The sequence below is a fragment of the Coturnix japonica genome, chromosome 5 (genome assembly GCF_054131305.1).
Source record: "Coturnix japonica strain WE chromosome 5, WE-NBRP24, whole genome shotgun sequence".
Taxonomy (NCBI): Eukaryota; Metazoa; Chordata; class Aves; order Galliformes; family Phasianidae; genus Coturnix; species Coturnix japonica.
In genome coordinates, this window is record NC_140667.1 from 13945550 (window position 1) to 13970377 (window position 24828).

Consider the following 24828-nt stretch of genomic DNA (forward strand, 5'->3'; position numbering starts at 1 on the left):
AACTCTTGTGTGTGTAAATGTAGCTTTCATAGTGCCCACACAGAAGCATAGAATGAATGACTATCTCAGATACAAAGTCAGTAAGCTGTTAAGACAGAAAATCTGAGAAACAGTATCTTACAGATTTCTTTCAAGATTCTCCTAAATTACATTTTTCTCTTAAGTATCTAGAGTTGCATTCCTTTTCATATTTGTATGTTGTTTGAAATCAGTTGATGCTGCCAGCTGAACAGTAATAATGAATGTATTTTGCGTCAAAGAAGCACTCTGAAGTTTTTGACAGGAAAGGTGTTAGAAGGAAGACACCTTATCTTAATCATTTATTCCTGAATAATCCCAGTCTGGGGAGTACGCTAAGCTTGCATTTAGCTGCTAGTCAAACTCAGGCTATCCAAGGTGCACAGAGGATTTCTTCCCACATGCCTGAGGTCACTGTGATTAATTCCCTTTTGAAATATTAAGTGCTAATTTTGTAACTGCTGAACATTATTTTTTTTTAGATACATTAAATAACATTTATTTTTTTTTACAGTGGTCGATAGTAGTAAATAGATTTGAACATGCAGTCAATGCAATAAATGATCTTTTGTATGATATATAAGAGTTTCTGATACTTCTGCTAACAAATTTTCTGGAACTCAAAAGTGGATGTTTCCTTTCTTGTGCAAAAGGTCTTGTAATCATTTCTTAAACATCTGAAATGAAATCACTTCCTGTTTTTCTTAGGTGTTAAATGCACTGTGAGGTCCCTTGCAGCTTTTAAAACCTCTAGACATGGGCAGAGCTAAAGTATTCAGTTAAGTTACTACCAGCATTAAAACCCTGAAATGCTGCAATGTTTGTATCTTGACCCTTTATGTCAAAATGAATGAAAATCAAATTAAATCCTGACTGAACAGTCCTTTCTGAAGAATTATATTACTTAAGAAATGCCTGTCCTATTACGTACAGGTGTGAGGTCAAAAATAAGCTTTTTTTTTTTTTTTTTTTTTTTTTTTCCTTTCCATAAAGCTGAAACATCTTAACCAGAACTTCTAGCCTTAGTGAGCTGGGTATTGATATGGCTCTTTGTCATTTATATATCATCATAATCTGTTTGTTTTTTTTCCCCAGAGTAAACAGCCATGAGTATTGCAGACAGAAAAGTTCAAGGGATTTGCAAAGCTGTAAGATAACAATACATAGGATGATATCTAGCTGTTAACTTTGCCCTCTGTCCCCCATGCGTATCCCTCTAAAGATTTGTTTCCCCTCTGAATCTAACAAGTTCTCAGTAACATCTCACCTTTCACACTCACTGATTTATTCAGTGTCCCCCTTTGGCCCTGTGATGTGGCCACATTTCTCCAGGTATAACTTCACAGTTTTACTCCAAAAATTTAAGGGCATTTAATAGGTTCATTTTCAGCAGTCACTAGCAGCAATTTACATCACCTTTGTGAACTCAGACTGACGCCTCAAATTCAAAGAGCAGCATGCCTGTGTTTACTTCACTGATCAGGTAGTAAATGAATGTTGAAATGCACTGTTTTGATTTTCCTGATTTTTTACTTTTGTTTTTTAGTTTTTTAGTTATTGTAATGTTGACAAAATGTTTAGATCAGAGGTTGAAAAGCTTTAAATTTATCTCTGTGGTCAACTTTGGTACAACCAATATAAAAACTTCAGTATGTACTGACATCAGGACTCCAATGCACTCATTTCTATAACCCAGTGTGTAGTTTGGGTACACTCCTGGACATAAGCCAGCAGTGCATGCTTGCAGCCCAGAAGACTGTATTAAAGGGCCTGTACTGCATTAAAAGAGGAGTGGCCAGCAGGGAGAGGGAGGTGATTGTGCCCAGCTACTCAGCTCTTGTGAGGCCCAATCTGCAGTACTGTGTCCAGTTGGGGGCTGGACTCGATGATCTCTAGAGGTTCCATTCCAACCTCTACGATTCTGTGATACTGTGATTTAAATTACTGGAGAAAGAAAGTTAAGTATTATCATAGAAACTGATTGGTTTTATTCAGCAAGTATACTTCTGAGTGGTGTGCTCACATGTTATTTTGATTGCACTTAATAAATGGCCTCATGAAGTCACCTTACCCAAATTACAACCAAAACATTCTGCTTACATAAAAGCATTTCTTAATAATCAAAGCTAAAATGTTTCTTTTATAGAATCACAGAATTATAGAATCACCAAAGTTGGAAAAGACCTCCAAGATCATCCAGTCCAACTGTCCACCTATCACCAATATTTCCCACTAAAACATGTCCTTCAGTACAATACGTAAACCCTCCCTGAACACCCCCAGGGACGGTGACTCCACCACCTCCCTGGGCAGCCCATTCCCCTGCCTGACCACTCTCCCCTGGTACAACTTGAGGCCATTCTCTCTAGTCCTGTTGCTAGTTACTGACTCCCACCTCACCACATCCTCCTTTCAGGAACTGGTAGAGAGCTATAAGGTCTCTCCAGAGCCTCCTCTGCTCCAGAATAAATAATCCCAGTTCCCTCAACTGCTCCTCATAAGATTTGTGCTCCAGACCTCTCACCACCTCAGATGTCCTTCTGTGAATACTCTCCAGGATCTCAATGTCTTCCTTGTAGCGAGGGGCCCAAAACTGAACACAGCACTGAAGGTCTGGCTTCACCAGTGCTGAGTACAGAGGGATAATCACTTCCCTCCTCCTGCTGGCAACACTATTAGTGATACAAGCCAGGATGCCGTTGGCCTTCTTGGCCACCTGGGCACACTGCTGGCTCTTGTTCAGCCGAGCATCAATCAATACCCCCAGGTCCTCTACACAGTCTTCCAGTCACTCTGCCCCAAGCCTGTAGCATTGCCTGGAGTTATTGTGGCCAAAATGCACGTCTCAGCACTTGGTCTTGTTGAACTATTGTTCTCAGCCCAATTATGCAGCCTATCCAGATCCCTCTGTAGGGCCTTCCTACTCCCAGGCAGACGGGTACTTTCTGCCAACCTGGTGTCATCTGCAAACTTACTGAGGGTGCACTCAATGCCCTCATCCAGGTCATCAGTAAAGATTTTGAATAGGACATGCCCTAATAATGACTCCCATGAAACACCACTTATGACTGGTTGCCAGTTAGATTTAGCTCCATTCACCACTACTCCATGGGCCTGGCCATCCAGCCAGTTCATTACCCAGCAAAGAGTGTGCCTGTCCAAGCCACGGGCTGCCAGTTTCTCCTGGAGAATACTGTGAGAGACAGTGTCAAAGGTTTTGCTGAAGTCTAGGTAGACTACATCAACTGCCTTTCCCTCATCTGCCAGGTGGGTCACTTGATCACAGATAGAGATCAGATTAGTCAAGCAGGACCTGCCTTTCTTGAATCCCTGCTGGCTAAGCCTGATGCCCTAGATGTCCCACAAATGCTGTTGCTACAAAACAAGAAAATATATTTTTTAATGTTTTAAATCCATTTTTTTCCCTATTTATGAGCATCTGTGAATATTTTACATGTAAAAGCAGCTCCAGAATACAGTAAAAAACCTCTTTGCTTGGCACTGCACTGACCTCAGTTATCTGCACTGGGCTTGGCCTACTACTGCAAACTGATAGCCAGGAGGGTAATTCCTGAAAATTACTGGCCAGTGAAAGGTAACAGTTCAGAGCCCTTCAGTCACGCTTTCTTTCATAGCAATAAGATGGGTATCTGATCATCCCTTTTCCACCCTCAGAAATAAAACATTCACATACAAAAAACTTGGTTGCTACCTAAAGATTCAGAAGTAGGACGAAGATGGTCACTTCTTATTCTGTAGCTTGTCAAGTCTAAACTATTAACCATCTTCTCTGAAAGTCATAAGGTGAGGGTTTTCAGTGTTACTGTGTTAAATGAGGAATCATATTATTAAAGCTTTTCAGACTCTCCGAATGAAACATAGTTTATATTGCTATCATTTCTTATTTCTTACTCATTATGGGAATTCTGTAGATGGCCATGTTTGCTGCTAACATCATTCTCAAGGTAGGGAACTGTTGGTCTGCCTTTCAGATTGTTCCTCACCTTCACACATCCTTAGCATTCAGCAGTCTCTTGTTCACTTCTCACCTTGCAATCTTTTGCCTCGTTCTGACAACTCGTAATTTTTCATTTCCTTCAATGCTGGATCATATACAGCAATTGGTTCTTTGAAAAAGCAACCTTTTTGCAGACCTCTAGTGTATTTCCTCCAGGGAATCTAAGACAAATTGCTTTATTCTGAAGGTCCTCCTTCACTACTGCATCTCAGTTCCTCTGCCTTTTAATCATACGGAGAAGTTGTCTCTGCCTTTACTGCTAGGCTTGTTTACCAGTAAATATTCCAAAAATACCAAGAACCACTGTTCTACTTTCTCCCACATTGCCTTTTATGCATGGGAGGAATTTCTTTAATTAATTTTAGCTCTGAAACTCTTTACTGTAACTGCAGGCAGATGCTATGCTGTCCCCACTGCTAATGAGCTTTGTCTTCATGCAACTGGGAGAAGGACAGAAAGGACCATGCTGGCTAAAAATGTTTAAATTGGTATTCAGCATGCAAAATAAACTGGACGGCTCCTGTGTGAAGCTGACTGGAAAGTCACTCCCCACTCTGCAGAAATTTAATCTGTCTGGCTAGTGAGAATGACTCACATCAAGGGTTGAGTCCACTGCCTTTTCCACTTAAAAAAGTATTCCTTGTCCAAATTAACTGAGGCTGTTTCATCTGAATAGCCATCCTTAACTGTCCTGCTAAGAGCAACCTTTCAACCTCATGCCACCCTCTTAAAATCTAGGCTAGCTCTAAGCTATGGAGATGCAGGCTGATATTCCAAATATATAAAGCAGTATGAAAAATTGTTTTGATAAGGTTGTTTATAATTTGAGGCTGTAAAATAGAATTCTTACTAATTGTGTTTAAGGCGTGATCTATTCTGTAATCCACAGAGAAACTGATTTCAAAAACACTGTAACCATAAAAGCAGCTGCTACACTGAGTCATTTTCCCAACATGCAACTAAAAACAAAGCAAAACAGAAAAGTCTCTCCTTGTTGTAAATTAAGTCTGTTCATGTGATTATGGAGTAGGATAATGCTAGGAATGCGGAGAAAAACAACACGAGAGTCATCTGTGCTCTGCTTTTATACCAGAAGACTGGAAACAGAGTAAAGAGCCTTTAAAGTTAAAAATCTCCGTTTTGAAGAGATATTAGTATCTAAACTAAATGATGAACAGCAGGACATGTATTCATAGTCAATAATCATTTACAAATAAAGAATGAGTCTAAGATTAGGAGGAAAATAGCTTATAATAAGACAAGATATTTCAGTTGAATACCTAAAGAAATCCATTTATGCATGTGGACATGTTCTTGATTGTGAAAGTATCAAACAGTCTCTAGAAGAGAAGGTAGTAAGAACTGATAAACGGTATGAAGGAAAGTGCGCTACTCAAAAGAAAAACAAAGGAAAAAAACTGTACTGCAGGTATTCCTTTTTCACCAATAGGCAGCTGAGTGATGGACAACCTTTTTCGTATTTAGAAAGGCCCTTTATTGCACTAAGCTTTTGAAAGGAAAATATAAACTTGGTTCTATCAAAATGAGTCTTACATGCAAGTTCAAAACAAGTTTGTTCTTTTCTTCTTGGGGGAAAAATAATTTAAAAAAGAACAGAAAATGCAATATGTTCCTATTATCTGTCTGCTGCACCAATCAGAATTTAATTTTTGCAGACTTGCAATATAGAAACACTTATTTTTCATATTCTATGTGTTAGAGATGCAGAGTTCCAAATGAAAAGCACTAAAGATGTGACGTATATGTGTTCTTGTTTGCAGATATCTCAATAAGCTTGCTTTCCTTAGTTGTCACAGCCTGTGGTCTTGCTCTGTTTGGTGTGTCCCTGTTCGTGTCCTGGAAGCTTTGCTGGATTCCTTGGCGAGAGCGTGGCCTGCCATTTGGGAACAAAGACAAACAAGAGTCTCTGAACTACACAGATACAGAGACCAATGACCATGACTACAGCGAGGATTATCTTGGTCAGCCAACAACATACCCAGAGTCCTCCATGAAGATCAGCCACACCTCTCCTGATATTCCAGTAGATGCTCAGGCAGGAACAAAGGAGAACTGTGTACACAATGCACGAATGCATCGTCAGATCACTGAACCAACCTCTTCTGCTCGGTCAGTACCTCCAATTTATCTCTAGCATTAATGAATACAGATATAGCCAAAGAATTACAGCTTGACTATTTAGTACATTGGTCTACTGTGAATTCATAATTACTTGTCACGTTCTTTGAAAAAATATATATGTTAAAATTATCAAGGTGCACAAGTCTCTTAGATTAAAAGCGCAGGATCACAATGATATTCCACCACTGTGTCAACTACTGCCTGATTTGTCAGCAACCAGAGAAGCGTGTGCCTTAAAGCACCAGGACAGCCTACATTTAGCTTGTAAAGCATATCCATTTGCACTTAGTGGTGCTGAGCACTCAGTAATGTCTCCTCAAACATTTTTTAAAAAGCTAAAGAAGAAAAGTAGGGCGAGCTAATGAAACACTTGCAAGAGTTAGAAATAGGATTTAAAGTCACAGATTTTAGCCACAGTCATAACTGTGGGGGGAAAAGTGACTGAACAAGAGTCAGGGAAGACTCCAGGGGAAGGGTAGAACTAACCCAGGAGGGAACAGGAAACAAGCAAGGTGTGACTGTTCAGGGGCAGATGATAAAAGGATTATGCTTCACACAATAAGAGAAGGGATCAGTGTGCGGAGCCAGTCAGTAAATTTCTGAGTCGAAGCAGATATACTTTAGCTGGAGGAGGGTACAGCACTCATCCAAGAGTTTCCTGGTAGCCTCTTTTCAGGTCACCTGGGTAAAAGGACAGCAGCTCTCAGATAGTTCAGGAATTGCCAGTAGTGCAAAGCATGTTGCAGAATTTGAGAAGATCCCAAAACATCATTAATGCTGTATAGCAAAATCTCTGAGTGCCTTTTCTCTTCAGATTAGTGTAAGAATGAGCTCATTTTGATGTAGGAATCTCTGAGGTGGACAAAGCCATAGTTACAATTGCTCAGGCTTGCATCCTACCTCATGCAAGGCTGAATTCTGACTCTACACTAATACCCCAAAACTACAGAGCTGGTGCTGCTCTGCTTTCTGAGTGCTGAGAAATAAGCATGATATGAGATTCATTAACAACAGGAGATTTATTCAGCATCTAACACCAAGAACTCTTATATTTGTTTATTGTGAGATCACTGAATCAAATATAGGCACTCTTCCACAACAGGACAGCAATTCTGACATGTTGTTAAATGACAAATGCACAATATCACCACAGTTTAGTCATCTCACAAGAAACAGCAGCAGTCCCAATCTGTAACAGAACACTCCTCAGCATCTTCAGTGCATGAACCATGTCTTCAGTGAATTTCTGCAGTTTGATCTTCTGCCAGCAGTTTCTGGTCTGTCTGTATGCCCACAAGAAAATTACTTGCCCAGGTCTCCGCAATGATCTATTCTGTTTGCTGATAGTAGTCATTGCTCATTACCCCTTCATTCTTTACCTCCTATGTTTGCCTAGGTCTTCTCCAGAAGACTCTTCCACAAAACAAGAGGGGCCTATTTCATTGCACTGCACCCTTGCTTTGTTCATCTTTGTTTCTGCTCCTTTATTGTATCACTCTTCTGTGTAGCCACAGAGACCAGGCACCTGCCTCTGCTACAATCCTTGTTAAGACTTCAGTAAGGGAGCATTCCCTCCTTTTTACTCTCCAAGGATATTCTGCACCTCCCACTGCTCTGAGGAACTTACATTTGAACAGTATATATCTTCTTCTGTGACTTGACAATATTTTTTCATGTCAATGACATATGTGTACCTATAAAGTTATGTATTTATTATAGAATAACAGAAAAAATATGAGGGTAGTTTATAAGGTGATTTGCACACCCATGAACACACATTTAAAAGGAATAAATGAACAGCAGTGGCAAAGTAACTATTGTTGATTACATTCAACATAAATAGTTTTGATTTAACTCTATGCCAGCATTGTCTACATTATCCTTTTATATTCAGCCACAGTTCATGGTACTCCAATACACTGAACAATTGCTGCATATGAATAAGTCAAAAAAAGTAGAATCCAACTCATAAGATTAGGATTTTACCTAATCCAGCTTTCACATCCCTGAAAGTGATTCACCCCTGTAGTGATTGCAGATTTGATTTCTGTTATCTCATGAAGTGGAAATTTCAATCACAATAAATGAGTGAATCCAGGTAATAAATCTCACTGGACCGAAGCTAAAACAACCTTCTCTCCTTGGAGTAATGAAACTAAAGGAGCTTTGCAGCCTAAGTACTTCAGAGCTCATTACATCAGTCACAAGTGAAAAGCAAAACAAAACAATTGATGGGGGGGAGTCAACAAATAATTTCAGGCCAGAACAAGTCACTTAACAATGTGGAAATCAACAAGTCATTGAAGTGAAGAGCTGTCAAGAAGTATCCTCTTTGTTCATCTTAACACTAGCAATTACCAAGCTCAGTGAGTATAGTTTAAGTTGCAATAGGATCTGGCCTGTAATGAACTATTTTCATAGGCATTAATCCAAAGGATTCTGCTGAAAAATGGTAACTGATAACAGTTACTGGCAATAGATTGTAGTACAGTGGATTTGCAGGGGCAGTGAATTTGAGTTTGTTACATTCTTCAGCCAAATTTGGAGAGTTCACGCCATTAGGTTGAGAAAATTAATTATCGTGTTTTGTAACATTATGCAAGTAAAAATCTGACACTGTTGTACATTAAGAAAACATGTCAAATGAAAAGAGGATCTTTGCTGGCGTGCTCAGATTCATATGATTGTCAACCCAACCTATTTCAATTCTTTTGTTTTCACTTAAGGCATAATTCAATCCGAAGACAGCTCAACCTCTCCAATCCTGACTTCAACATCCAGCAGGTTCAGAAACAGGAGCAACTGACTGGAATTGGCCGCATTAAGCCAGAGCTTTATAAACAGAGATCTGTGGACACGGATGATGGCCGGAGGAGTAATAGCAAGGCATGTGGAAGACTGAACTTTATTCTGAAATACGACTGTGATTTGGAGCAGCTGATAGTGAAGATACACAAGGCCATCAACCTGCCAGCAAAGGACTTCTCTGGAACTTCAGATCCGTATGTGAAGATATATCTACTTCCTGACAGGAAAACAAAACACCAGACTAAAGTACACAGAAAGACCCTAAATCCAGTATTTGATGAAGTTTTTTTATTTACTGTTCCATACAATGATCTGAATGCACGGAAGCTCCATTTCTCTGTCTATGACTTTGACAGATTCTCCAGGCATGACTTGATTGGCCAAGTGGTAGTGGATAATTTTTTAGATTTGGCAGATTTTCCCAGGGAATGTAATATTTGGAAGGATATTGAATATGTCACCAATGTAAGTACAATCTTTTTTCTTTCTCTCTCTCTCTCTCTTTTTTTTTTTTTAATTCTTGGTTTCGGATTTCATTTCCTTTACTTGATTATAACTATAATTCACTTATAAATTTATGAATGAAAATATTCTCTATTTTTCTTGAGATTTGACCTTAATCCTCAGAAGCTGACAGTACAATTTCAGTCTTCATTTCTCATTCTTTGGCTATATTAAAGAATGTCTTATATTTTTCTTCTAATAGAGTAGAAAAGCCATAGAGTAATAGAATGCCTTCCTCTAAGTCTCATTTAATGTAAAATTTACTGAGGAAACACCACTTTTCTCACTTTGCTTATCTTTCTTTGTATTCCATTATTTGCCATGAATTCCAGTATACATAACAGAACTACAGATTTAAGATTTCTCCAGTTGCATTCTTTAGTACTTTAAATGGTGTCCTCACATAAAGTCAGATAGCAGCTTATCTAGAATCCAGGCAAGCTAGGTTCAGACAATACTATCCAAAACAGAAATGAATTATAAAACCTGAGAGATAGAAAAAATACTATTATAACCACTACCTCAGTACACATTCCACAAAAGAAAAAACGCGATTGGATTAAGTCCTTGATTGGAATAGATTTGTTATATAGGGAAATGGGGAACTTGTAAAATACATCTATATTCTGTCTCGAGGTTCAGTGAGGGAATCCCACTTGGGATTAGGTACAAGACCACAAAAATTACTTCTGGACAAAAGATATCTCTATGCATGAGCCAGCCTCTAAGTAATGCAAATAGAAATTAATAATGCACACCCTATGGGGAACAGACATTCTATGAGAATGATGCACTACAGAAATCCACAGAGGTAAAGCTGAAGCCAAGGGTCAGTAAATATTTCATTTGAAACATCAAACCATTCTCAAATGGAGAGTATGATTTAGAGCCAAACAAACCCAACATTATTCCTAGTGAGATCAAGATGTACGTTTCTTAGACCTCACCTCAGGAAAGCATTTAAGCCTATGCAAAGCTGACTGCAAGAAACTGTTTCAAAGTTCGGTATGTCCTGACGCAATTACATTCTTGAACCAAGACCCTCACCTTGTGCCTCTGTGGCCTGCAGGCATGCCATATGACAGTTTGAGAGGATAAAATTATTTTGTTCTAATTGTTTGCAGTGTCTTTTTGAAATCATATATTGCCCTTGTTTTAAGTGTATTTATAGCTTTCTTACTCAGCATCCCATACATACATACAAATCTCTTTACGCTAGGAGGGACCATCAGCAGAAGTATTAGCAGCTCCCTCTCCTGAGGATGTATTTATTCAAATGAAACACATAACCTGAAACGTAGACTTGTTACTGGGTTTTCAGTTCACAGAGACCTTTCTGAAGCAACTGAGTCACAGAAGGAGACACGGTCCAATTTTGGCTAATCTGAACTTTGAGATAACAGTATCAGATAAAAGGAAGTGTGGAGAACTCAGCTCAGTAATTAATATTTCCCAAATGTCAAAGATTATAACCAAGTGAAAATGATGAGAAACCTTCTGAGCATCACATAAGAAATCAACTTTCAGCACGTTTCCTTGTCTGTGCAGCTAAGATATCTCCAGACTGACAGCAGAAGCTGAATCCAAGTGGCTCCTCAGTGAAGCTGCTAAAATAAATACTGATGTGGCTGCACTCCCAAGCAGTACTGGGCAGCACTGAAGCGTTTCTGAAATAACATTTAGCAAAGTTCTGAGCGCCACTGGGCAGTCTATGGTTGCAAACAGAAACTGCATCAACTCAAGTGAGTTACCGATCACTTAAGCTGTGAATGTCTTTTTCTTTCAAATGATGATAACTACAAAGCAGACAAAGGCCAGGCAATTTTGCTAGGTGCCTACCAATGGAGAACAGAGCACAGGAGGGAGAAGCCAAGGGAACATGCTGGAGAGAGAGAAGCTCCGCATGACTACCCGTGAGGAGTTTGTTGTATTGCTGAAGAGTACTTAGTATAGAATCTGGGTGCACTGTAGAGGCAGAGATCCCAAAGCCTTTCCTTTCCCTTATTGTCTGTTTTATTGTGGTCTAATTGAATTTGCTGCGGTAATAGAAAAGAATGAATCAAACCCTCCTCTGCCCCAAAAAGCTCTGTTTCAAGAGAGCGCTGCACGCCACAGCCCAAGAAGTCAGCTGTAAGCAGTTATGCTGGCCTACTTTGCCGTGTGCCTCCTTGTGATTTCTAATAACACTAGACGTCTTCTTTATCCCAAACCAGCAGTTCTCATTCTGTGGACTATAATATCTATTGCCACCCCAGAGCTTGAAATGATGTCATAACAGAGATGCGCGTCAGCGTAAAGATTTTCCTACGTGCTCAAAAGCAATCTGCCTCCAAACACAAATCTCTGATAGCAGAGTGATTGTTCTTCTAATCCCAGCTCCTCTGAGCATAAAATCTCTCCCCTGTAACACAGATGCTTTTTCCAGCAGGAAAATGCAGCATTGGGCTGTTTAATGGAAGAAATAATTAAGTGGATCAACTTCAGACGAATACAAAATGAACTAGATAAGCTCTTCATATAGCTACCACACAGATTATGCTGGTTTCTGGCTCATCAAGGAGAGAAAACAAGATGCTCTTTACAGAGCATGAGAACTGACACATGCTCCTGAGGCAGACCTCCCCCTTTCAGGATGGCATCCCTCTTAGGGGGTTGTTTAATTCTTCTGCAGATTTTTATTTTATTTATTTATTTATTTTCCATGGGATTCGTTTTATTTATCTATTTTGGTACTAAACAGAAAGGCCCAGATACATCTTTGTTTCAAGCTTCTGAGCCTAACAGTTACAGCACAAATGCATCTGACCCTGGATCTCTATTATGCATTACTGAGAGTAGAAAGCAATACAGTTGTAGCGTTGGAATGATAATTTTTTAATCTCATCCAAGCTCTGCGACTGCTTCAGTCTATCATAGCCTTTCTTCTTTTTATTCCTGATTTATTTACAAATGTGTATATATTATATTCTGTGATGGAGTGATTCTTTTAGGCAGGATTTCAGTATTCATAGTTTGGCTCCTCTTGTTTTGCTTTGTAATGTTCATTGACTAGTGGTAAATTCTGAAGGGAAATGAGTCTTTAGTATTGCCATCTTCAAGCTCACATGTGATCAGGTAAGAATATATGGCTTTTTTGCAAGATAAAATTAACCTCTGCAAAGGAAAGGAAGCTGTCAGATAGTCCATATAAAAAGAAAAAAAAAGAGAACCCTTTCTTTCAGAAGGTGCTCAGTTACCACAGCATGCTGAAGGAAAAATAATTGCTCTTTGAACATCAGCAGGCAGCTGTAGGGCACAGAGAAGAATTTCTGTGAATTAAAAATCTCTTTCTCATTCATACCGCCTTGCTTGGATTCTCAAAATGCCCAGCCTGCATCAGTTTCTAAGCAGGTGATCTTTTTAGAAAAGAGGAATATTTAAAATTAGCCTTCACTTGGAGCGAGGAAGTAATGAAAGTAAGAATGAATAATGAATGCTTTCATTCTTAACTGGGACAACATTTTTCTGAAATGACTACTCATTTTAGGAGTCAAGTTCTGACTGATATTACAGCCCATAGAGTTTTGACAGTAGGACAGTCTTTTCTGCTTTCAAAGATAGTTATATTTGACATCAGGAATAGTAGAGTGAAAATGTTATTTTACTAAATATCTGGTGTGATAAAAACAAACACCTTCACAAAACCTTCTATTCCTAACACCCCACTGGCAATGTATCTCTCATCTCATCTGCTGGTTGAACATACTGACTAACCCGTTTTCCTGAGTTTTTCTATAGCATTCTATTCTCAAAGGCTACTTACAGCAAGACTTAACAGTGATTACGCACCTAGTATTTTGTAAATCATAGTTTACTGGTACTATTCTTCTTTAGCTTGCAGTTTCATTGGGAACTGCAGCTCTGCCCACCTCTTGTGAAGGTATAAAGTGAATTGAAACTGATAAAGCTGAAGGCAGTTGGTCACATTCAAAGAGCAGTTTGTTCTTTTTCTGCAAAGAACAGTAGTGCCAGGAAAAAATATATAAATATATATATAAAAGGAAGAAACAAACTAAGTGAAAGCAAACGATTTTTAAGTACTAAAGCATGGTAAAAATATAGAAAAAAAAATATTCAAGGAAGAAAGAAAGATTACAAAAAGAAAAGCTTGGCAATACCTGTGGAATCTGAGAAGTAACACCACAGGCTATAGAGAACATGGATGGCTAGATGAGAATCGGAAGGAGAGTTATGGGGAGCTCAAAGCTATAAAAATGTGCATAAAGTTGTTTGCTCTAACAGCCGGAAAGAGCCAGCATATGCTGAAAGATGAAAAGGAAGAAAGTTAAATGTATTATTTTAAGAATTGTGGAATTTTTTACTGAATACAGTGGTCAAGAAAACAACATAATGCTATCCCTTTTTTTTTGTAAGCAGTACAAAAAAACATAGGGTTTAAGAAAAAAGAATTCAGATGGTATCTTCGTACATGCGCTTGTGTTTTGACAAGGAGATAATTAAAAAGTAGGATGGTATAAGTATTTAAACTTTGCATTCTAGAAGCACTCATTCACTGCTGATGTTCTCAAGTTTACTCAAGAAAAAAAGATTTGAGAATTGGTATTTTTAGGCATTTATGTTGTGTAACTGAGATGTAATTGGAATCATAACATCACCAGAAGGAAGTTTCAAGTTCCTCGTTTCAGAGATGTCAATGCCAACCACAGTCTGTGCAGGAGAGAGGCAGAGGGAAAGACTGAATTATTTCAGTCAGTTGTTCAGGAAAAGCATAACAAAAGTCAAATTTTGAAACCTGACCAAGCCTACTGGATTTTTGGTGGTTCAAAATTCCACTCTGTTCATGAAACAAAAAATACTTTTCCAAAGGTTGCATCACTCAGAACAACTCCTGTTTAGAGGCTGTGAGTAATTTAATGTGTGCCAACTATGCATGCATAGGTGCGGCTCATCATCCTTCGCATACACAATCCCAGAATTCAAGGAAAATAGACCTTCTTTGAAAGAAGTAAATACTGTCCCTAATGTGCACATACGGACACAGAAGACATGGCACTACTTAATAGCTGAAATAAGACTGCATTCAGTATCCACAGATTCCTGGCACCTACTGGACTGCTAATCTTCAGCAGTTAACAGTCACTGCAGCTGGCAGTGAGTCAATTAAGTCCACCTACTCTGATTTTGAAGAATGTTTAGCTTGTTGAGATGTTTTAGCCAGTATTTCTGAAATTCCTGTTCTGTTATTGGATTTTAAGAAGCAATGGCATTGAGCAAGATCTCAGGAAAGCATTTAATATGCTTACAACAGTTAAGGAATTTAAGAGTCAACAGTTGAAGAAGGAAGAAAAGCAACCCAAATCTCTGGCTCTAGTTATGAACTCAAATCCAAACTATTAGTGCTGATCTCCTGTGTAACTGGCAACAGGACTAGAGGGAACGGCCCCAAGTTGCACCAGGGGAGATTCAGGCTGGATGTTGGGAAATATTTCTTCTCTGAAAGAGTGGTCAGGCGCTGGAATAGGCTGCCCAGAGAGGTGGTGGAGTCACTGACCCTGGAGGTGTTCAAGAAACTTCTAGATGTTGTACTGAGGGACGCAGTTTATTCTATTATTCTATGATTCTAAGTGCTATAACTACTTTTTAGAATGGTAACAGTAAACAAGAAACACTGTTTTTTGTTTTTGTTTTTAATAGCACATAATAAGACATATCTAGGCATTAATTCCATTTGCTTAAATTCAGGTAGGCTTTGGCACCAGGGAAATAATCAGTTACTGCTGTGAAAGTATACTTGTTTACATGGTATACAAATGAAAGCCTCGCTGGCAGAGAGATTCACAAGCCCATATATCTTGCCTACACTAAAGCATGCCAAAAGCTTAAGGAGCAATAACAGCTATTTCTTGGCTATGCAAATGAAGGCGGCAGACAAGACAAGTAAGACTCACCACACTTACATTTTACACGTATTAAAACAATCAAAATCCCCCAAAAATCAAAATCAGAAGAGGCAGATAAGTGAATATTCATATTCTCATAAGGCACAAAGGTCAGTCTTTATGATTTTTTTTCTCACTTTAAGTCTTTATCTCCACAGAATCAAATCTACATTAAAAAAATAAAGTTATCATTTTAATGAATAGTTTTTTAATGAAATGATGCCACACAGATGTTTAATCCTACTAAAGATCACCACAGTAAGAATAAACAAGAGATCTGCAGGCTTTCAGCATCAGCAGTTACAGTAGTACACCAGAACACAGCTTTAGCCAGTGCTTTTCCTTTGATTTTTATATTTCATAGTTACTATTTTAAAATGGGTTTTTTACTTTCCTCATTTAGCGCTGATCATTTTGCAGGAGATTTGTCAGATATGACAAATGTAAGTGATGAGAAAACAATGAGTGTAACAAAAGAGAGGGAAGGTGCATTTACTTGAAACTGTTTGGGTTACAGTATTGACATGTTTTCAGAAAAAGGAAAGTCTAATCCTTCTTGGGATAACCGGCTAAGTGAGAACTGCACTCAAGAAAAATTAGGAATGGTCTGAAGTCTAAAAGAAGTCAAATGCGTCCAAGAGGGATGGTCTGAGACACAGCAAGTGTGGCTCATGTCAGTGGTATAAGCACTGCAAGTTTGGCTCCATAGTCAATAATGGTGATGATTTGGTGCAAGTGGAGCCTTTTAGCTCTGCAGATGTGATCAGAAACAGGACAAGTCTTGCAATATCACCGAAACCTCAGATAATATTTATTGGGGCTTTGAGACTAGCTTAAGACAAAATTAATTCAGAGAAATGTGTGGGCATTAAGGCTTATGTATCAAATGAGTAAATAAGTAGAAAGAGGGCCTTTTCAATGAAATGATTTTAGAGAAAAAAACAATTTAAACTCAGTACTCTGAAAGACTGGGATTTCAAAATCTTTTCAAGTCAAGTTACAGATACTCTGCTTCAAAATGGAAATCAATCAAAATGACTTCAGAAAAGAAAATCCTGGTTTACATGTTGATTTTACTCCCACCCTACAACGCCGTACATCCCGAGCACAGCAGCAATGTGAAGAACACTCTCCTCCATAGATTAGCCACATACTAAAAAAGGCTAGACACGATTCTAAATTTCTTTTCCTCTAGATAACAACAAGAGTGCATAACCATCCCTATAGTATACATCTCTCTTCTCAGCCTCCTCTGCCAATTTGTGTATCTAGACATGGCTCTCTAAACAATTCTCCGAGATAGCCCTCAGTGAAGCAGCTCATGATGGCGTATGTTTTGTGTGTAAAGCAAAGGCAAAATGTGAGCCTAATCAGCCAAGCCTGTCCTTCAATTATACCATGCAATTTTGTTAGTGGAACCAGCAAACAAAAAGAGTGCTCTGGTATTTTACAATTCATAGGCAGCATTTCTTCAAGATGAGCAAAGAGCACTCACACACATCACTGACTATAAACCAGCTGTATTAAGGTGACCTATGCTGCAACCATCCTGCACATAATTTGAGATTAGACTGAACCACAGCCTTTTGTTATACAAGATTATGTAACCTTCAACTCAAATACATAATTTGCCAGGCAGAGAAAAAATCCCTTCAAACATACATTTAATTATTCAGTTTGGGGAATACTTACTTTTTCTTTTTATCAGGGGTTATGGATAGCATTTAAATAGCTTGTGAATCCATCAGAATTTCTGAAAAATCCCACTCTAAATTCAGTTTCAATATTTGGAGCCAAACTTGAAAACATTCTTCCTTATGAACTGCACGTACTGTGCTTATGTGAAAAGCCTCAAGCCATTTTTAGCCTTTAAATTCCACAAGATATTAGCCCAATCAGGTATCCTTCTCCACCAGATATCACGCTTCAGTTTTACATTTTTCATCTGTAGAGTCCATTTTCTCCAGTTTTTCTATGAAAACACCATTCCTTGTATGTATATATAGTGTTTATGTGCAAATATATTTCTATACATTATATATATGTTTATATCAGGAATTCAGAAATACTCAGATGAAGCCTTTGTTAGAAAACCTGAAAAAAAAGAAAAATGTAGCCCTGTACTATTACTTAAATAGGCAATGTTATTAATAACAAATGTAAGAGAAGTGGATTGGCACCAGCAGAGGAACAAGCTACAGATTAAGCGTGCATGTTCCCAACCATGTGCTAAAGACTTTTGGTCAGGTACCACCCACCTATAGCTTTTCTAATCTAGGAGGCTTTCAGCAGCTGATCAAGAAGTTTGAAAGAGATAAAAGATTTAACAACTGGACTGACATAAAGGAGAGTAGAAATTTTAAAGGGCAGAATATATTTTGCTAAGATTTGGTTATGCTGTCTGCAAGCATAATACCATTGTTATTCCAGTCCGACTGTTCCGGAAAGGCCTCACATAAGCACATGACAGCTTTTTCCTTTTCGGTCGTGAGCCCTTCGGAGCTCTAGGGCTGCTCATGTGGCTCTATAGAGAACCTCTCTCAGGTCACTGCAAACATGCACAGCTACACTCTTCATTTCTTTCACTTTGTTGGAACAGATTACTTGACAGCCGAATACACAGGGGAAGATGGACACAAAGGCATCTTTTTTTGTTGTTTTTTTTTTCAATGAGCTACCTTTCTGGAAGCAGATCTAAAGAAAAAAGGGCAAAACTGAGATACCTGTGTCCCAAACAAAAACTTTTTAGTCTGGATATATCAGCTCCAGAAACACTGCCTACTTATAGCAGAGATTTACAAATATTAATATTTAACTCTTCATCATGCATATACATTTCTCTAAATATTCAGAAATGAACAACTTATAAAGCATAGCATTTCCAGAAGAAACCCAACAGTTCACTGGCAACATCACTTTGTGCTTGCCTGGATGAGATTAAATGATATTCACTAGCTTCAGAATCCTTCCCTGGTCCTCAAAAACATGAAGGTTAATTTACAATCCTCCATGCAAAGCTTAGGGATACATGAACTTCTGCCATTAGTCCTGCCAAAATCCCTGGAACTCCTCACGTGAGTTAATGATGTGTGCAGTCATTTGTGGTGCCCGAGTCTTCCCATAGCCCTTTGCAGAGCAATAGGAGTATTTCACACGGTGTAGTGTGGTAAAGTGGCAGGCTCAAATGATGTTTGTTGTAAAATGGTGTTTGAGTTTCATATATCTACATTTTTTCGGGCACTTTGTTGTCTTGGTTATACACCTTGCTCTGTTATTCAGGAAAACAGTAGTCACAAGCTGCAGCTTACCTTTGTGAGCACTTAATCATTTACTACTCTCATCAGGCAGACCCCAAACTAAAGCAACATACACCATCTGGAAGATTTCTGACTAGCGATGGCATCTTGCTTGTGATGAGCAGGAAAGCAGGAAAAAAAGCCTGACAGCTGGAGGTATTCACAGTTGATTATGTGAACTATTGGGATAAATTCCCCACTCATATTCTTGGGCCAAATCTGGAGCCTTAAAAATAACAGCTTATCGCAACATCACAAAACGTAAGCTTGCTTGTCAGACAACCAATTGCTAACAGCCACAGCATAAAAGCCCAGAGCCCACCACTCCCAGCAAACATTTTCTGTCCCATTTCTTGCACTCCAAGTATTTTGAAAGGAGCAGTGACCAGGTGATTAACAATACATGCAATATCTAGCATGTTTTGTTAAACTAGGAAATACTACCCAAATGCTATGAAAATTAATGCAGAAGAGCAAAATAATCATTTATTCACTGATTTCTATACTTGTTTTCAAAGTTCATAGAGATCTTCACCTGTTTTATTTTAAAAGCATGCTTAGTTTTTAGAAATATTTTTAAAAACCAGCTGTGGTTTAATCAATCATTTAATCCATGTAACAATATCTCTTCTGAACAGCCTCTGCAATTAAACATATGTGGGATAGGGGGAAAAAAAGTCTGTACAAGAAGGATATACAAGAAGGGTAGGAAGACGGCAGCAGACTTTGGTTGGCTTCAGGCCCTTTAAGGTGTTATTGATGAGCATCAGGAAGAAAGGAATCATTTTGCAAACTGCATATCATTACCTCACTGAGCACAGAATTTTACAGTAAATGCCAGTCTAACAATAAACTTCAGTCAGTTGGGATCACGCCATTTTATGTGGGTAAAAATGAATGGTACTCTGGACGAGATCTCTGTTCTTCTGACTTCAGGGAAAATATTCCCACTGGATACCCTTTTAGTTAGGAAATGGTACCTTTTAAACAGCACACAAAGCTACATTGAATAATATAAATAAATCTCTTAAGATGTACCTCAAAAATTTCACTAGAACAGCAGAACAAGGCATTTTTTCCCCTCTTTAAAGCAAATACATGACAATGTCCTGATCAACAAAGAAATCTCTCCATCCTCCTCCCAGAATCAGTCAGCTATCAAAGGTGGTCCTGGAGAAAGCAGACAGTAATCTCTACATCAGAAATAACCTGAGTTGTACATCCACATCATTAACTTTTGACTGGTTGACAGCAGCTCCCATAGAACAAAAACAGAACAGATTATTTTTCCTCAGGGTATGTTTTCAGTAGCTCAGATATGTTTCCCATTTGCCAGCTCCTTTTCCAAATTATTCAGTTTACTTAAAATCAGCATTCTTGGGGAAGTCATGAACAACAATTCACCCAACACAATGTTTTTACCATAAAACAACACATTAAAAGCTTCTCATGCAATCTCTAACTACAATACTTCCTTTTTTCCCCCACAGAAAATATGTTAGTTTAAAAACAGTTAAGTAAATATAGCCATGGATGCTCACTCTTCTCATGTCCATCCTGCCACTCTTATTCTTCTCATGAATTCTTTATTTCAGGAAACTTTATAATGCTAAGGAAGCACACACACAGGCGCACACAATGGACATAATCCTTCCTTTTAGTCTTACTCCAGGAGTTACAAGCAATTATGCTCAGAGATAAATGCACCAAGTTCTTTCAAAATCATATGTTTGACAACATTGAAGGCAGGCCCTTTTAAAGTGTCAAACTGAATAGTCAAAATTCATTGATCAAAGTAACAAAGAGTTCTAAAATGAACTCATCATTTAGGACAAGGCAATTTACAGCCCTTTCTTTATAATTTCCAAACTATCAGATTATTTAATTTCCTGACTTAGCAGTTGGTCAACAATGCCCCTTATGCTATATTTTGAATATGGAAATTATTAATATTTCTAAGCAACCTGCTCTGGGTGTTCTCTCTTGAGAAGGGGGGTTGGATTAGATGACTTCCAGAGGTTCCTTCTGACCTCAACCGTTCTGTGATTCTGTGATTATTTAAATTATAAGTAACTAAACAGAAAATTTCAGCAAGACACCAGGTCACTCCAGCACTAAAAATGCAACCATTCTTTCCTATCTTTATATTAGTACATAAATAATAGCATTGGGTCTTCTTGGTACAAAGAGAACTATGTAGAAGTCTGGACACTTCAACCTAACCCATGTCAGACAAATGCACACAGGAATAGAGTAAAACAAATCAGAGAAAATATCCCTTTTTTTCCCTACATTTTAAATGTGAAGCATACAAGTAAAAGGAAGTTCTGTTGACTCACTTTAATGAGCTTATAGCAGTAAAGCACTTCTATATATATTTAGTGCTCTCTTTTTATCTTGTATCTTACACTACCTTCCACGCATTCTTTAAGAGAGAAAACACACTCACTAAGTGGTCCTAGAATTGCTAGCTGTACTTGTCTAAATATAATGAGGCATGAGCACATCCAGAGAATAAGTACATCATAAAAAGAACTGCTATCACACTACACAATCACATTTTCACCTGTTCATGCTTTAGGCCTCTGAATGATACATTTGAATTCAGAGTCTGCATTTTCTAAAATAGATTTGTGTTTCATCCTTCCCCTTCCTTTAGCTTCCTTGACAGTCCTAAGTTCTATTGTAAAGCTCTTTTTTCTGTACAGCTCTTAAGTAGCTACAGTGCTATACTGGTAAGCTGCTTAAGAACTCCAAGGCTAAAATATTCTACTGATTTGCAAGGCAGGTGAACAGCGTACAGCAATAACATAAATTCCTCGTTTCTCACATCTGGGAAGCTTAGTGTCAGAATGGCAATAGAGCAGAACCATCTCAGAAGAAAAGAAGGTCACTGAATTTGTCTGACCTTTTGGGCAGCAACAAAGACTGAGGAACAGCAACATTTCTGGCATTTCCTAAGAGGAGCAGTTAAAGCAACCCCTCGTTGCTTATCATCACATCAGCTTCAGGCGTTATCATGGCATTAGTTCAGGTCAGTCAGGGAGGTTTGCTCTGAGGGGGTTTTATACCAACAGCATATTGGCACATCTTGTGGTTGGCAAATTTTACATAGCAGTCTGTTGTAAAACTGTCAACAGCATCTCTGGGAGGAAGAACAGCCTGCCTTCTCTCTCATGGTTCTCCTTCACTCTGAAAAGAGAACTAAAACCTCAAATACTCTTCTGATTCAAATGGGACTTTTTTTCCTGCAGCACGATTTGATAAATAAAGGATGAAAGCTGTCCTGTTTTCTGTACTTCTGAAATAATAGTTTCTTATTATCATTAATTTTGTTGTCACTCTCTTTCTTCCTTACCCCATTATTTTAATTCCTTTTTGTATTTCATAATCAGAAGGGTTGTAAAGTATAAAAATAAAGAAATAAATAAAGAAATAAAGAAAGTATAAAATGAGACAACTTGCAGTAGTGAAGATTGAGGTATTTTATTATTCTGACAGGTTTAATAAATGTGTTTCGTAGGGTTAACCTTTGCATCCATTATTGCATTCATCTCCTATTTCGTGTGTGCAATTACAGTGAATGGCCATGCAAGGACAACCAAAGCAGTATGACCACACAACTTTCAACCCAATCCATTAACAGAAAATTGCTATTAGTGAAGTGGTCTCTTTACCTTGGCTTCTTCACATTGAAATTTGTAGTGATTTTCTTTTCTATATGACCCATTTAAAGAAATCACTTGGAAGTAAATGAAACTCCTGTGGAAATTGCTTTACTGTTGTTAAAAGTGGGTAGTTTCACAGAGAAGTGTTACTGGTTAAATGCATGTTAAATGTACTTGTGCTTTCAGTCTAATGGCAGGTTATGTGGAATGCTGTCAGACATGTTTTTAAGCCTTAAGGATCCTTTATTTTTCTGCAGCATTTTCTGGGACTGGTGCATTACAGATGACAGATCACAAGCCAACATTCAATAGCAACCAAGTAAATTTCAGAAGTAACAGGATTTAAATATCATTTAAATAAACTAACCTTTGCTTTAAGGCAGAGCAGGTTCTGATTTGGGTATGGAGTGTAACAATGACACAGCACAATAGAAAAGAATTGTCTATAGAGCAACAAAACCCATGGAGGAACTTTTATACTTGATTTTAAAATAATAAGGAAACCCATGAGAGGTGCTTACTGCAAAGAATAAGTACCTTTTATCTATAAAACTTCTGAAAATTCTGCCTTAGGTATACCTTATTAACCAAGTTATTACTTCTGTTATTACTTTTTAAGGTGATGAGAAAGCAGAAAAGATCAGACAGAGAGGCAGAAAGTGCATACTGGGGATTACATTGAATTTAGATGAATGGCAGTACACTGTTAAGTAATAGCTATTGTAGAAATCTGTGAAATGGCACCATTCTCCAATAGGCAAAATCTGGGAGCAAAGCGCTTCTTCACTGTCTGTCTACAATTAACAATGAACACATACTGCTCTGGCTTTTGCATTCGTTACACAAGAGCCCTGAGCAAAATGATCCTCTCCTGGCTTTCCAGGGCACATACACAGAAGTATAGAGTAGACCCACATATCTTCCCTACTGAAATTAAACAGATTCAGTCAGCAGATGCCTACAACCCAGCAGGAGACATCTGGTGACTATTCTCTTTTTCATTTCAATTTGTTCAAAAATGAAATTACGTGTAAAAATGGATTCAGATTTATAAGAATGAATTGCCTTTGTACCAGCTTTGAATGCAATCCCTGCTAAGACTGAGCAGAAAGTAGAGAGCACCGAATGTAAGCATAATGATACGTCCTCAAAACACTATAGGTGCTTATATAGTCTAGAAAGGATATGTTTTTTTCCCCCTGATACTGTGACTCTCCTTCTTTTTTCAACACTACCCACATACTTAGTTTGTCTCCTCCTCGGGATGATGAGATTAGAATTCATGACATAAGACGGCTGCTTTACTCAGCACAAAGATGCCAGTACTGAGAATGACATTCAGTGCTAAGGAAAAGTGAGGAACTGTTAGTTAGGGCCCCTAGCTTTAATTTAATCTCATTTTAACAGCATGTCTATATTAGCTTTTGCCTTCAGAACGGCTGCTCTGCGAGACTTAATTAAAACTGCAGCAGGGCACAGCCAGGATGGCGGTTCCCTGGTGGCTAAGGCACCAGGAGCAGCGGGGATCACAGTACTGGAGGGACAGGAGGCCTTCCTATGCTGTTGCTGGGGTGAAAATGGGGTCTATTGAGCAAGTGCCCTCACATCCCTGACATAATACTTGCTTTCAGTCCCTGTAAGTGAACAGGTAATTGAATAAACTTAGAGCATCTTTTGATGTTTTAGTGGAGCTGTAAGTTCACACATGGCCACTGTAATTCAAGGTAGAAAGACTATTACATTAATTTGCATAGAAATTTAAGTTTAAATTGTCATTTTAATTTTAACACACTAAAAAAAACAATATTAACAGGCAAGACATTTTGGATTAAAATATTTTGATGAGTTAATTTATTTTTAAAACCCATTTCCTCCCTTCCAATTTTTCTTGAATGTATTTGAGATTTTCATTATTAGTGGGATACTAAGAAAATTAAACATTGCTTTCAACTTATGTCAGAATGGAAGCAAGAGGTAACTGTCCAATAATTCACGGCAGAAATAATTTTATGTGTTAGGATGGATTTTCTGCTTCATTTTCTTCAAGCTCGTGCCTGCCTAGAGACAGTGAACTTTTAACATGCAATTTAGCCTTCTCCTCTTTCTCATAAATGACCAGGATTTAGCCTCAAAACCATGGGGGTTTATTTTTTCATCTCTTTCCACTTGTATGATCTTTATTTAGAGCTTAGATAACAGGAAGTCTGGCCCACCCTGATCAGCTTGTATTGTAATTATTATGTTACACTACAATGCCAGTAACCTTTGCTTACTGTGGTTCTTTTCAGTCTCAGCATTCCACCTACAACTGAGGTCAAATCCAAAGTCTGTTGAAAAATGATGGATTTTGACATGACATATAATGACAGATGTTTATTGAAAGCTTTGGTCCTCACATTGAGAAACTACTGTCCATTCTTTCAGACTGTACTGTT

General features: G+C 38.2%; 1 protein-coding gene across 3 annotated transcripts in view; it reads left to right on the forward strand.

The window, feature by feature from the left end:
* The window catches only part of SYT9 (synaptotagmin 9), a 62925-nt gene that overhangs the window by 21985 nt on the left and 16112 nt on the right, over nucleotides 1–24828 (forward strand). For all 3 annotated transcript variants that reach the window (XR_014947048.1, XM_015863972.3, XM_015863973.3), the window contains exons 2-3: nucleotides 5818–6166; nucleotides 8905–9451. Coding sequence is in view for 2 of the 3 variants with exons in the window: in XM_015863972.3 (XP_015719458.1) it covers nucleotides 5818–6166; nucleotides 8905–9451 (896 nt within the window). In the remaining variant the exon portion in view is untranslated. The remainder of the gene's footprint in view (nucleotides 1–5817; nucleotides 6167–8904; nucleotides 9452–24828) is intronic.